This window comes from Lates calcarifer, unplaced genomic scaffold (genome assembly GCF_001640805.2).
Source record: "Lates calcarifer isolate ASB-BC8 unplaced genomic scaffold, TLL_Latcal_v3 _unitig_1134_quiver_866, whole genome shotgun sequence".
NCBI lineage: Eukaryota > Metazoa > Chordata > Actinopteri > Centropomidae > Lates > Lates calcarifer.
Window position 1 is genome coordinate 1 of NW_026115310.1, and position 14,611 is coordinate 14,611.

The 14,611-nt window shown below is 41.0% G+C and overlaps 1 protein-coding gene across 1 annotated transcript; it reads left to right on the forward strand.

The window, feature by feature from the left end:
* Positions 1-681: 681 nt before the first annotated feature.
* LOC108886596 (voltage-dependent calcium channel subunit alpha-2/delta-3) lies at positions 682-14,448 on the forward strand (the record flags this gene model as incomplete). The annotated part of the gene is made up of 28 exons (XM_018681554.1): positions 682-795; positions 1,844-1,922; positions 3,278-3,411; positions 3,707-3,724; positions 5,242-5,313; positions 5,406-5,486; positions 5,591-5,665; positions 6,568-6,651; positions 6,969-7,040; positions 7,144-7,205; positions 7,321-7,388; positions 7,541-7,586; positions 7,701-7,798; positions 7,880-7,973; positions 8,681-8,776; positions 8,899-9,020; positions 9,665-9,742; positions 9,860-9,921; positions 10,014-10,058; positions 10,155-10,217; positions 10,937-11,007; positions 11,113-11,188; positions 11,466-11,506; positions 11,962-12,017; positions 12,169-12,286; positions 12,399-12,511; positions 12,733-12,815; positions 13,511-14,448. Coding segments are annotated over 28 exons (2,214 nt in total), but the record flags the coding sequence as incomplete, so codon positions are not given.
* Positions 14,449-14,611: the final 163 nt, after the last annotated feature.

Consider the following 14,611-nt stretch of genomic DNA (forward strand, 5'->3'; position numbering starts at 1 on the left):
GATTATCTGGATTAAGTGTTTCATCCTTTCCCTGTTGTTTTCTGTATTGAAGTACAGCCTCACTCACTGCTCCATACAGTTCTCTCTGTTTGCCGTCCTGTAATGTCACAACGAAGCTGCCATCAGACGGCTGCATCATCAGGCAGAAACTGGTGTTAGTTAGAAATCAAAGATGCGTGTTTTAAATTGCGTTGTTGATCTCAAAGTTTCTGAGCCGCTGAAGCTTTAGAACATTTTATGTAATGTGCTGGTTTGTATCATTTTGAAAGTTAAGAATTATCATTATTATATAAAATACAGTACAAGTGTTAATGTCTGAGAGAGAGATGTGCCCTCCTGATACTTGGCCTGTATGGTTTTGAGAGCAGCAGTGCTCAGCAGGTTTCGGTCTGCGATCGTGTTACTACACACTCCTCTTTGTCTCCACATGTCTCTGTTACAGGTCAATAAACCACTTAATTACTGCGATGCATCTGAATCAAGTGTAACACATCCCTCACCTTTATTTACACTATCTGTGTTTTATTAAAGGACGGCTGTACAGCCGCCATATCAGACGTCGTCATCAAACACAGTGGAAACAGATATTGTTTGCTCCGTAATGTTTAATGTTTAAATAAAAACAGATATGATTTGTTTGTTTTTTTACTTGTGTCTACACGGGCTGTCTTTCCTTTGCAGTTTAACCAGACTGGTCGTGGCAGTGTGTGCAGCCAGGCCATAATGCTTGTGACTGACGGGGCGACTGAAATGTACGACGATGTTTTTGAGAGGTACAATTGGCCAGAAAGAAAGGTGAGTTTCTCTCTCTCTTTCTGTTCCCCTCGCTGCCTAATCTTCAATGTTACACATGTCCTTTTTCTGAATTTTCTGCTTGCACTGCACTTTTCTTGCTTCAGGGGTAGATGTACATTTTAATACTACGTGAAGGCTAGAGCTCCGTCTTGACGTTTTGAGGAATGGTTTCTTACTTCATCACTGCTCATAACTCTGAGATGTAAAATCCACGTTCAATATGATGTTTTGCAGTGTGTTGACACATTACAGAGCACTGCTTCCCCCCATGAGGAATAAAAACATGGGAAATTAACCGCTTTCAAGGGCAGAGCATGTGTAAGCAGCTCAGTCTCAAAACGCCCTGGTCTTCGTCCCCCCTCTGCTGTGCTCCCGCCACACTTTCTTCCTGGACGCAACACTGGATTTAAAATCTTTTGTTAGGCTCCTTTTGTAAGACCTAAAAGCAATTGAAATGAAATGGACTGCTGTGCTATTCATAGAGCAATAAAAACAACAGCTCAGGGGCTTTTGTTCTTTGTCCTATCAAGCATATGTGTGTTGGCAGTGTTTGGCCAGGATTACAGGGCAGTATTTGGCAGGGTATCCCATCTCCCCCCACCCCCTCCCCTCATACAGCCTCAGGGCCACTATATGGCAGCCATTCAGTGTTTTCTATATGCGTTATGCTTAGCAAAGCATCTGGAGCCAATGAGCCGTAGAGGTTTGACAAAGTGTCACACAGCGTTCTTTAAAAGGACAGTGGAACATGCCCTTGTGCCAACCTGCAACAAAAGAAAATTAATTGAATTTAACTGCATGAAGTGAAAAGTGAAAAGAAAAAAAATCCACAACTCACTGTAGAAAACTGGCACAAAGGTAAAGAATGAAAAGGAAGCACCTAAACTCTCTGTTTCCTCATAAGGATGTAAAAACATGCAGACACTTCGTGCTCCCCACAGATAGAATCAGGACAGGAAGATAAAGTACAGAGGAGACACATCACTTTGCGTGTTTTGTTAATCCCTCTGTCTTTGAAACTGTCGACATCTATGTGTCCTCTGCACAGGTGCGGATATTCCCTTACCTGATTGGACGAGAGTCTGCGTTTGCTGATAACCTCAAATGGATGGCTTGTGCCAACAAAGGTTTGAGACTCTTTGATAAACACTTCCCAAGACAGCTCGGTATCAGAGTGTCAAGTACGGCCTGATGGGCCTAATATGAGCTGAGAATGTGTGGGTATCTGTGTGGTTTGGTATGTGTAGCCTATGTAACGCGTGTTTGCGTGTGTGTGTGTTGTGTGCGACGGGCTCAGACTCTTTCTGCCAAGAGGCAATGAAGTGGCACTTGAGGGGTCAGAGGTCAATCTGCTCTAATCCCTCTTCCTGTCAGAGTGTCTCCCTCTTGGCTGCTCGCTGCTGATGGCTCCCACGTGTCAACACTCTGGATGAGTGCCCTCTGGGAAGGGAAAGTCACAGCCTGGAAAACTGATCACACAGGGATTGTGGGGAGACAAGCCCCAAACCTCCTTCCCCATACAGACCCCTGCTGTGACATAACCTTACACGTCCAAGATGAAGCATTGTCAGCAACAGCAGGAGCTGACACCAAGTCAAATGACTCTTGTGTCGCTCTGAGCCATGCTACTGGAGAGCTGCTCCAGAGTGGTTCAGCACAGTCCAGTAATGTCAGGGACATCAGCAGCAGAGCAAAGTACCTATATATAAATAAATATATTTACTAAGTACTTCATAACTGAAGAGTTTTGAAGTACCTCTACTTGTGTATTTCCATTTTATACTGCTTTATACTTCTACTCCACCACACTTCAGAAGGAAATATTTAACTATGTCATTCAAATTATGTGGCAGTTTTAGGTACTATTTACTTTGCAAAGTAAGGTACATACATATACACAAAACACATGAACAGCTGATAAAATTTGATGTAATAGAAACTACTCAACAGTATGTAAATATTTATGCAGTTTTATGTAGTTTTTTATGCAATTATAGCATCTTTCAGATTATTCTCATGGTGTCGTCTTTTGTTTGCCAATAAAAATGAACCAATCATGGTGCAAACTCTATGTTTATTTTTTCACCCGGTTCATTTGCAGTACCTCTGGGTCACAGTTGGGAGGGAGGGCGCTCCCACCCACACAGGGACTTGAAAGTATATCAAGTCCCTGTGTGGGAGTTTGTGTCCTTGGTATTTTTCTGGAAGTTTGGAGGATTTAGATTGGTTGGGAACTTGGCTTTACTATTAAAAACTTACATGTGACTGGTATTTTTAGTCTGATTCCAGTGCTTTTAGATACAATATGTTCAACAATGTTGTTGTTGCATTCTTAGATGCAGGACTTAACATTGCTGATCTGGCACATTAATTCTAATATTTTGGTGTGTAGATTTAAACGGTCCAAATATGCGTAGGACTACACATTGTTGATGATGTGTATACTGTCTCATTTTGGGTTAATGTGTGTGTTTTATTGCAGGATATTTCAGTCAGATCTCCACCTTAGCAGACGTTCAGGAGAACGTGATGCGGTATCTTCACGTCATGAGCCGCCCGAAGGTTATCGATCACGAGCACGACACGGTGTGGACTGAAGCTTACGTGGACAGTGCTGTAAGTATTTATATTTCAAAGTTGTAGTTTGTACCGTTAATATCCTGCAATACACTACACTGTAAGGTGTTATTTTGTTCATCTGTGTTCTGTACAGTAAGTGTGGCCCATGTGTGTGTCTGCTCTCTCATCATCACTCTTCATGCTGCTGGAATGATTCCTCATTATCAGCTTCATTAATCTGCATGGACCTTCCCTCCAGTGTACATCTGTGTCCACAGAGTCAATGCAGAGTGAGTGTGCTGGCTTTAATTCACTGGACGATTCAATTTCTATATCTCTTCTTTCATTTCAGCTCTCCCAGGCTCATAAGGTAAGCATCTACACATGATCAGATAGGAGTCAAATTAATAGAAAATATGAGTGATTTGTTGTCTTATTGTGAAAGAATTGGCTATAAGGAGTTGTTCTGAACTATGATCAGAAAGGAGATCCTGAGCAAAGATGACAGGTTTCCACTGGGACTCAGCAAATTTGAGCCATGGTGTATAAAGTAGAGGTGACTTGAGAGGTTACAAAGCTGCTTAGTGTTCCTCCACTTCAACATTATACGTTAATATTTCCTAAAAAGAGAGGAGAGTCTCTTTCCTCTGAGGGACAGAAGCAGTAGAGAAGCATTTATTGTACTTCTTTCCAGTGTGGAGACGGTGAGCGTTCACACACAAAAACACACACACGCACAAACACACAGAAGGCTTGGGAGATTGTCCTCTGGAGTGTGTGCTGTTGTATCTCAGCCTCAGACACACCATTCATCATTCTGTGGATCATTGCATTTTATCTCCTAAAGCCCATAATAAAACTGACATTGGAGGGGGAGACCAGGGAAGAGAGAGGGAGAGAGAGAGGAAGCTGGAGGTGGTTAGGTGTCCATGGGTTTACCTGTGTGTGTGTGTGTGTGTGTGTGTGTGTGTGTGTGTGTGTGTGTGTGTAGACTAAAACAGTCCAGTTTTCTCTTCTATTGTGTGTTGTGATGAATTTAAGGACCCACCATCCTTCATTTTGTCAAGCTAGCTAGTACACACCGCAGTTCACACAGCTCGTTTTCTTCGTACTCATGCATATACACAAATGAACATCAGCCACCCACACACACACACACACACACACACACACACACACACACACAAAGACACAGGCATAGTCAGCTGTGTCGACTCAAGAGGTGAGGGAATAGCAGACCTACTTTAACAGCGCTCATGTGCTTAATTATGTCAGCATTCATCCTCCTCATCTGACCCCATCTCATCCTCTGAGCCTCACATGGCTCAGGTTTGACAACAGGGCGGCTGAGACCAGGATCATATGTCCATGTAGCTCTACAGGACTTTATCTGGATGCTACTTTAAAACATTTTGTGTAAGAACAAATGCAGGACTTTTACTTGTGTAAAGTATTTTGCAGAGTGGTATTTTACTTAAGTAGAAGAAACTAATGATCAGTAGTAGCAGCTGATTGACAACACTTCATCTTGGAATCTCAGTTTGTTTAAGAAGTGAATATACTGTATACACATTATGATGTGTAACTGTGTATTGGTTAGAATTCAGTGAGATGTCGTGATTAAGATAATGTTGAATAAACGTTTAAACTTTTATGTAAATGGTCTGGCTCCGAATCACACTTGTTTAAAATGATTCAAATCAGTGAGTTGAAGCAAAATGGCAGTTCAGTCTGATGGTTTGAACGTTTTATTTGTTTTTCCGTGTAGTTCTGACTGATGTTTGACTGAGCGGAGAACATACTGACATTGTTGTCACAATGGTATTAGTCAGCCAAAACAGCAGCATTTATTAGTAACAAAAGTCCTGACTCTTGTGTTTTTTTCAGTTGAAAGACAAATCGGGCCCGAGTCTGATGACTACAGTAGCCATGCCTGTGTTCAGCACAAAGAACGAAACGGTGAGTGAGAGGCCTCGTGAGAAACTAAGTGAGTATTTATGCTGTTTTCATCTAAATTTGTGCGTCTGAGTGTTTTGAATCCTCTCATGCAGAAGAACCAGGGTATTCTGTTGGGGGTCGTAGGAACAGACATCCCTCTGCAGGAGCTGATGAAGCTCATCCCCAAACATATGGTACGATCAGCTGCTCTTGTACTTTTTGCTTTAAATAAATGAATGCATTAGTATGCATTTTATATTATATCTTTCACAGTCTGTATCTCATTTTGTGTCTCTAGTTAGGGATCCACGGGTACGCATTCGCCGTCACAAACAATGGCTACATCCTGACACACCCGGACCTCAGGCCTTTGGTAACTTAGTTTCTTAACATCACTTTTTTTTTTACACCTGAAAAGTCTCATAGCATTCCCTGACTTAACCCTGTTTTTTCCTTTTTGTTTTGTCCATGCAAATTGTATGCATAACCGAAATGATGAACTGAACGCCTCCCTTGACGAGGGTGCGCAGAGACAAATGTGCTATCTGGTTAGGAGGCTACATGGGCTCGTATAGTCTGTAATCCCCACCTTTTCCTTTGATGTATGCATGCAGGGATAAAGGCCACTCATAGGGCTGGCTGGCCTGAGATTTCCCAGAGGTAACTTAACACTCACTGGCAGAGACCACAGCCGCTCGCCCTGGGACCGCTGGTTCCTCAGGAGCTATGGCTGTGCTAGTGGATCTGTGTGTGCCAGTGTTAGTGCTATTCCTCTCTGTGCAACTGTGTGTGTGTGTGCTGGTCTGTGTTGTTTTATTGTGAGTGTCTCCTTGTGGCTAAAACTGTGCTGTGGTTGTAGTCATTGACTTGTTGTTTCTTGTGGATCGGACTACATACAGTAGCAGCATTTGACATGTACAATGTAATGCACTGATGTAGGCTTGTTTGAGCGTGGATTGCCTATCAATCATATTAATTATTTTTAATTTACCTGACAGTGTTAATTTCACAGATGATTTGTTAAATAATTACTCAGCAAAACCTTCATAACAGGGTTTGATAAATAAGAGCGCGCAAGTCTTCATTTTAACAAAGAAACACAGAAAAGGACAAATTACGGTGAAACTTTGATAAACAGAATTTTTTTGAAAATTATGTGTCTCATGCAGCTAGATTAGTCGACATGTTTTGAATGATGGTTAAACTTTTAGTCAAAATAAAACCCTGTTACATAAAGGGACCATTAAAGTGTGTATATTGTGTTCCTCTGTGTAGTATCAGGAGGGTCAGAAGAGGAGGAAGCCCAACTACAGCAGTGTGGATCTCTCTGAGGTGGAGTGGGAGGACAAAGACGGCATTGTATGTGTCAAAAACAATAATATGGGGAAAAAATGCCATTATTTTAAACATATATATTGTTTACAATATGAAATATTGAATGTGCTTGAATCTAAGTACATCATTTTGTGATGCAGTGACTCAATTTCACTCTGTAACATGCACATTACTTGTTCAATAATAGCAATGGTTTCTATCAGATTTAATGCACCCTAAGAATTATCAGGGTATTACTGCTCAGTTCTCAGTATCCTCCTGAAATTGCAGCCACCGACAGTCTTTTCTGGATCGATGACCTAACCTCGACTTCTCTGCTCTTTGTGTGTTTTATCTTCAAGCTGCGCAACGCTATGGTGAACAGGAGGACAGGGACTTTCTCTATGGAGGTGAAGAAGACGGTGGACAGAGGGGTGAGGCTGCAGATAAAGACGTTTACTGTCTCCCTATCAGATGAGAGTTGTTCTCTGGACTAAAGAGGTAAATCTCATCTGAACTGCTCCTCTGTTGTTTTAGAGGCGTGTCCTGAAGATGCACAACGACTATTATTACACTGACATCAAAGGAACCCCATTCAGGTGGAGGAAAAGTTTATTCATTACACTCCTCAGTGACTTTCTGTCAGTTTATGTCTCCGTTTCAGTTAAACACTGATTGACTCGAGCTGACTCTCTCCTCTGTTGGTGTCTCTAGTGTCGGAGTGGCTCTTTCCAGAGGTCATGGAAAGTACTTCTTCAGAGGGAACGTGTCAGTTGAAGCAGGTGCGTCACTCCAACTCTGTCACATACTCTCTTAACAAACGCCTAAATACAGTTACGATGCCTGTCACTCTGACCTGCTTGTTTTGGAGGGCTTGTTGTATCAGTCTGTCCGCGCTGGCACTGCTGAAGCGTTACTGACTTGTGTTTTTCAGGGCTCCGTGATCTGGAACAGCCAGATGTCGCCCTGGCAGATGAATGGTAACGCCGGGGTTATGGAAGAGGGCATTCATGCATTATGTAGGTTATCCCTCTGTGTTCATCGGGGGATGTTGAGGCCTGTGATGTAACAGTGTGGCTCTGTTTGGACCACAGGACCTACTGCAACACAGAGGAGGAGCACGAGCATCGTCACCTGACCCAGATTCAAGCCATCAAGCTCTTCATGACGGGTCGCAGACCGCACCTCAAATGTAAGAGACATCTGAGTCATGGAGTAATTATCCCATGTAGGTCTGCGCATGTTGATAGGGTCATGGTTTTACACTCTGCAGGTGACAGAGAGCTGATCCAGGAGGTTTTATTTGATGCTGTGGTGACTGCTCCACTGGAGGCCTACTGGACCGGACTGGCCCTCAACAAGTCAGAGTAAGCACAGCAAGCTCTTAATAAAGGCTCATAAGTTTCATGTTTGCTTATAAGCCATCGGTAAATGTTTGTGAGTCATCTGCAGTTATAAATGTTAGCAAATCATTAGTGAAAGGTTCTTATAATGAGCCATAAAGTCTGCAGTTGTAATTGTTAATAAGCTGTCACGATGAAGGAAGATAAACACCAACCGAAGGGATTTTTCAAAACCCGAAAAAATGTTCTCATCCATGGTTCTGATCTGTAATAAAAATGAGCATAAAATTTATTAACCATAAATAAAGCCACTAGTTACAACTGTTTAACCCTTTGTTAAGTATGCCTCATAGAAAAACTGTATTCTCATTTTTAATAGAAACATTAAAATACTCTTAATCCTGTCATATGGTCCTGTCAGAAGGTGTATTTTGGAGTGATACCACTCTCAACTCTCTGACCCATCAAGTTTTCAGTTGTATATTAATAAGCTGTCAAATCATCATACAGTCTAACTATTTCAGTATGGTCTTTTTCCTTATTTAACACAAATTAAATCAACAGCAGATCTGAACTTTCTAAGAGTATCTACTTTTTCTCAATTATTAATTTAAAAGGAAAATCTAAAATGTGTAATTGTATCTAATCAGCAGTCAGAATTGTTCAGGAGCTGCACTCAAAGAGGATGCACAAATGTTTTAATGAGGGCCTGCTCTGCATTACCCCAACAGGAACTCAGACAAAGGAGTGGAGATTGCCTTCCTGGGAACACGCACCGGCCTGTCGAGAACCAACCTGTTTGTGCCCGCCGATCAGCTCTCCAATCAGTGAGTGCCGCAGCTCAACACTTCTCTAATCATTACTTACAGCACGAGGCGAGGCCGTGATTGCGCTTGATGAATCTAATTCTTCGTTCCTCACTTCACTTTCATTCTGTGTGCGTCCTCAGAGATTTCCTGACAGCGGAGGACAAGGAGGGTGTGTTTAATGCTGATCACTTCCCTCTGTGGTACAAGAGAGCGGCAGAGCAGGTCCCCGGCACGTTTATCTACTCCATCCCCTTCAGCACAGGTATACAGAACAGAAAACAGGGATCACGGTGTTTAATATGTTCACTGTGCAGCATTAAACATCAAGACAAAGCTAAACAAGACATGAGTTTGTCTGCCTATTTCTGCTATATTATCTGCATCTGCCTAACACAAGTTCATCTTAATATACTTTTTACGTTCCAGCACTTTTATAAAGTACAGGTTGCCTCAGTCACTCAACATTTTAACATCTAAATCAGTCTCTCTTTACGTCCCTCTCTCTGTAATGGTTTGTGGTTTTTACTGGTTTCCACTGATAGGATGTGCAGCACAGCTCACGTCTCCCTCTCGGCTTCTCTGCAGTTAATGTGTCCTACGTTCTGTCTGCAAGCCGCAGGAAAGAGAATTAAACCTCACTCTCCAGGACATTTACCACCTTTCCTCTGTTAATGACGACTGCGTCCGCTCAGGCTTCGCCATCATAACCTGAAATGTCCTATCGCTGCGCTCATTTCAGAAATATTAGAGTCATCTGGCTGTAGAAAAAGCTCTGAGTGGAAGTAATGGAGTGGCGCAGCGGTTTCTTTTGAGCCGGCTGACTGAGGCTGTTGAGTAGATGGCGCCATCTACTGAACAAAAAGTGAACGACTGACTTATAGCTGATTCCCTGCTCTTCCTGTCTAGCTTTAGAAAACAAGAGTGTGGTGTTGGCGAGCACAGCTATTCAGCTCCTAGATGACAGAAAGTCTCCAATTGTTGCAGGTAACAGCCTCTAAACCACCATATTTTATCATTTTTACTGTTTACTATTAAGCACGCAGTAACTCTGATTAGAAAACTGCTTTATAAATAAAGCTATCATCACTAATTTGTACTCAGCTGTAGGGATCCAGATGAAGCTTGAGTTCTTTCAGAGGAAGTTCTGGACTGCCTGTAGACAGGTAACTAGACAACAACTACTGTGATGTGGTTTGTGAAAACTGAGCTTCCTGACTGGGTGTGAAGCTAAACTCCTTATATGTTTTGTGTTCAGTGTACAGCTCTGGATGGAAAATGCAGCATTAGCTGTGATAATGAGGTAAGATCAGTTACATAACCCTGGCTTCTGATTTTTTTTTTCCTCTGGTTGTTCTGTTGTTTTGTTTACAATTTTTTTTCATTCCCCCTCTGACAGGACATTAACTGTTATCTCATTGACAACAATGGCTTCATTCTTGTCACAGAGGAGCAATCTCAGGTACTGTGTGCATGCCCATGTATACATGTTTATATCTGTGAACAAAAGTTGAAATAATGGAAACACCTAAACACATGCCCACTTAAATGTAACAGCTTCAGTTGACCTTAGAGTGTTCTCCCAACAAGTCTGATACATGTGTCTGAAGAAAAACTTTCAAGAAGAAGTTTAAAGATCTTGAAGGAGCAAGGCTGAAAGTTTTCAGACTTCATGCAGGATCATGGCTCTTTATTTTGGTGTCACTGTGTTAAACCGTGTCAAAGGAAGTATTCACAGCTTAGTTCATTGTGTGTTTCAGATTGTTGTTTAGCTATGCAGCCGGCAGTTTTACTTTTATATTGGTTCACTCCCACCACAGCAGGCAGCTGCACCAAACAGCAGACACACACAGTTAACAACTTGCAAGTGAACATAGTGCAGCATTTAGAAGTTAAAGAGCCATTTCCCTAAGCATTGGTAGAGATAAAAAAACTGAGTGAATACAAGACTTTTTGTATTTACCAGGTGGCCAGAGACACAACTCTAACTGAATGATAATGTTGCTCTTTAACTACTAGATGTGAAAATGAGCAACTGATTACTAACAACTTCACCATATCATGGTAAAAGATAATATGTCAGCGGTGTGTTCATGACATGTTTAGGTGTTTCCATTAAACCCAATGGGCAACATGTTTTAAAGTGCGTGCCTGTGTGCTTTGACGTAACTTCTCTCTCAGACAGGGCTCTTCTTTGGAGAGGTGGAGGGTGCTGTTATGAACAAACTTCTCCAAATGGGCTCCTTCAAAAGGTCTGAGCCACAATTGAACAAGTCCTGAACCCACTGATCCACTAAATCTGACCTGAGGAGCATGTTGTTGTTATTTTCTTCTGACTCTGCCTGTTTGTGCTGCAGGATCACGCTGTATGACTACCAGGCCCTTTGCAGAGAGTACGCTGGGAGCAGTGACAGTGCGCGCATGTTATCAGATGTAAGCCCGCCAGACAGAACATCAAGTGATAGATTTAAAGATAAAGACATTACAAGCAGTCATTTTGTCATCTGTGCTGCAGTGCATTGACATTTGTAAGGCCTGAGTTAACATCATGAGCATAGACCATGGTATCTATCTCAGAGTTTGTGGTTATCTAGTGCTTAGACACTAGTGAAAGAATTGTGCAAAATTATTTGTGACGTCTTAACAATCTTAAACCATTTTTGGACACAGATTCTAACATTAAATGCTTTTCTCTTTCTCTTTTTCTCAGCCTTTCTCTGTGGTTAAGTGGCTCCTGACAGAACTTGTCATGTAAGAATTCTCAGAAATTATATACATGTCTAGAAACAGGAACATAAATTACGCAATATTTGACACCTCCTTTTTGGTAGTCATGGTAATAAGCATGAAATAAATAAAGCTGAATGACAATGATGTAAGTGGACAATCATCGCCCTTCAGTACACATTGTTAAAACGTAATGAGTTTCATTTAACTAGTTCAGTTCTAACAGCATTTACTTCTTATTAACAGTACCACTTCATAACTCAATATGCCAACCAATAACAACATGCATGGGTTAACAATTACTTTATATGTGCTTAAATGGTAATAAACATAGATGAATGTTTTCATGACCTGTGTATACTCTTTTCTAAAAACATTAGTTAAGTTATCTTTGTGGTAACTAATATTAAATAATATATCCTCATAACTGTCACCATCAAAATTGGTTTAAATGTGATTTTTGTGTTTTTTATCTTTAGTTTTCTGCTGGAATTTAACCTGTACAGCTGGTGGAACGTCGATCTTTCCGTTAAAGGTAACTGTAGTTATAAGTTATGATAATTATAGGTTAATAGGTACGAGAAAGAGAGAGGTGAGAGTGTAAGAGAATGAGAGCGAGACACTTGCTACCTGTGGTTTTGTCAACCCTCTGTGGCTGAGATAAGTTTGTTCTGTTACACATTCAGCTCAGAGGTCTCGGGGTAAAACCATGATGGTTCCATGTGATACAGAATACCCTGCTTTTGTCTCTGAACGCACCATTAAGGAAACAACAGGCAACATTGACTGTGAAGGCTGCATCAGGTACCGCTTTTGGCCAAATCATCACATAATCAGTCCCTTATCTATCCATATTAAACAGTACACTTCCTGTTCTATCATTTAACTCCAGTCTCTGTCTGTGTTTGGGCTGCAGGTCGTTTGTTATACAGCAGATTCCCAGCAGCAACCTCTTCATGGTTGTTGTGGACAATAAGTGTGACTGCAGCAGTGCACCTCCAGTAACCATGGATCCCATCGAGATCATGTATATCCTTTCTAAAAGAAACACTGATGTCTGATATTTTGCATCATTTTATTTGAGTACATGGCTAATTTAACCAGAACGCATACGTCACTGACTGACTGAGTAACTGTAGGGTTAATTTTTGAGTTGCACCATGCAAGCGCTCAGTTTCACACCAGGCTAAATGAGTCGTGACATAGATATGTGTGCTGCTCATTTATTTTTACCCTTGACATCTCTGAACACAACGAGTCACTAAAATGTGACAGACTGAAGTTTCAGAAGGACAGAAAGAAACCTGAATCGTGTCATCCTTTCCACCCTGAGGTATGAGAGCTGCCTTTGCCTGCATACTGTACCCACGTGTCTGTTACAAATGCTGTGGATAGATCTATAAAACACATACCATTCACGGCAATGCCATTCAAGGCAAGTTAACCACTGAACTCTCACTCACACTGAGATACACAGTTCCATAAGATGAAAGACAAACTGTTAATCCATATGATATTAATTTGGGCCATCATTCTCACTGGTGATAATATGATTGTACTCATTATTTAAATTTCTGACATCTGGGAACACACTGACTTTGCTAAAAAGACGACCAATGAAATAAGAACAACGTAGTCAGACACATGACTCTTAAATTAACCCCTAGGTTAGCCACACTTATTTGGAAGGAAAAATCTAATGTGAATGGTAAATTATCATCTGAACTGTCACCTTACTGACTAATATACTGCCTCAGCTTTGACACTGAAATAAAGTGGCTTAAATAATATGTTAACTGTTGCCGCTGGGTCCCCAAATGTCAGTATTTACTTTTGTGAGTACAGTGCTATCATGATCAATAGAAACTATACACTATAAATAAGAATGTTGCTCAACATGAGGTTCTTCCTCCATAGTTCACATCTCCGAGCGTCCACCAATGTCTTTCATAGATAAGACCCTGTTAATGTTTGATATCACGCCCATGTGCTGCTCCTGTGTATCACAAACTATTGTTTCCTCTGCAGGAAAATGCCATGGAGTGCGGTTCAGCAACACGCCTCTCCAGTCCTCTAACAGCAGCTCTGCTCCCTCTGATAATAGCGACCATCAGCAGGTGACCATCAGCATCAGAGCTGGACATCAGTAAGGACTAACTCAACAAGAAGATGCTTATAAACACATAGAGAACATGGCCTATCAGAAATGAATTTGCTCATTCCTCTGCAACAGGCAGCGCTCTACTAAGACAAAATCCTAATCTGTAGCACTGAGACTCACATCCATTAATGCAGAAAACATAAAAAACGTGGTGCAGCAAAAGAAACTGAGATTAATGGGAGTGCTTGGTGACTTAGCTCAGAGCATTGCAGATCATGTCACTGTCAATTTGCCATTTTGTCCTGAATGTGTGCTGAAATTAAATAAGAGAAAGTAATGTGTCTACAGTCAAAACAAATGCCTAGGAGAAGAAAACAAGTCCTTTGTGCGAAGGATGATAGTAAGATATCAAATATGTTTGTTTCTTTGTTGTGAGGGGAAAAAAATGAAAGTTAATGTAAAAGTCTGAAGTACATAAAATGCACTTTTGTCATATGTGAAAAGAATGCAGAGCGGTCTATATTTTTGGCATTAAACTGCTAAAAACAACAGTGCCGTCATGCCTCTTCAAAGAAATTTTATTTTGTTTATTTTGTACCTAAGTTCTTTTTGATGTTGATATAATATGGATCATGAAGTGTAAAATATCAGAGAGACAGCAGAAAATTTAAACTTTATTCTGTCAGTTTCTCCCAGTTTTAAAGCGGAAGACATTTCAGACAAGCTAAAGATGCATGATGAAGATTCAGTGTGTTTAAGAACGTTACATTCATACATCCAACCATAATTTGTCAAGGTGACCACATACTCGTAACCACGTGTTTGAGAAAGCTGATGAATAAATACAAAGAAATATTTTCCTTCATTTACACCTTGTGTTATTTTCTCAAGTCTGTGTGTGTGTGTGTGTGTGTGTGTGTGTGTGTGTGTGTGTGTGTGTGTGTGTGTCATTGTTGGTGATGCTAGTTTGTTATTAATGAAACTTAAAGGGAAAAACTGAATAATAAAATATATTTAGATACAGAATA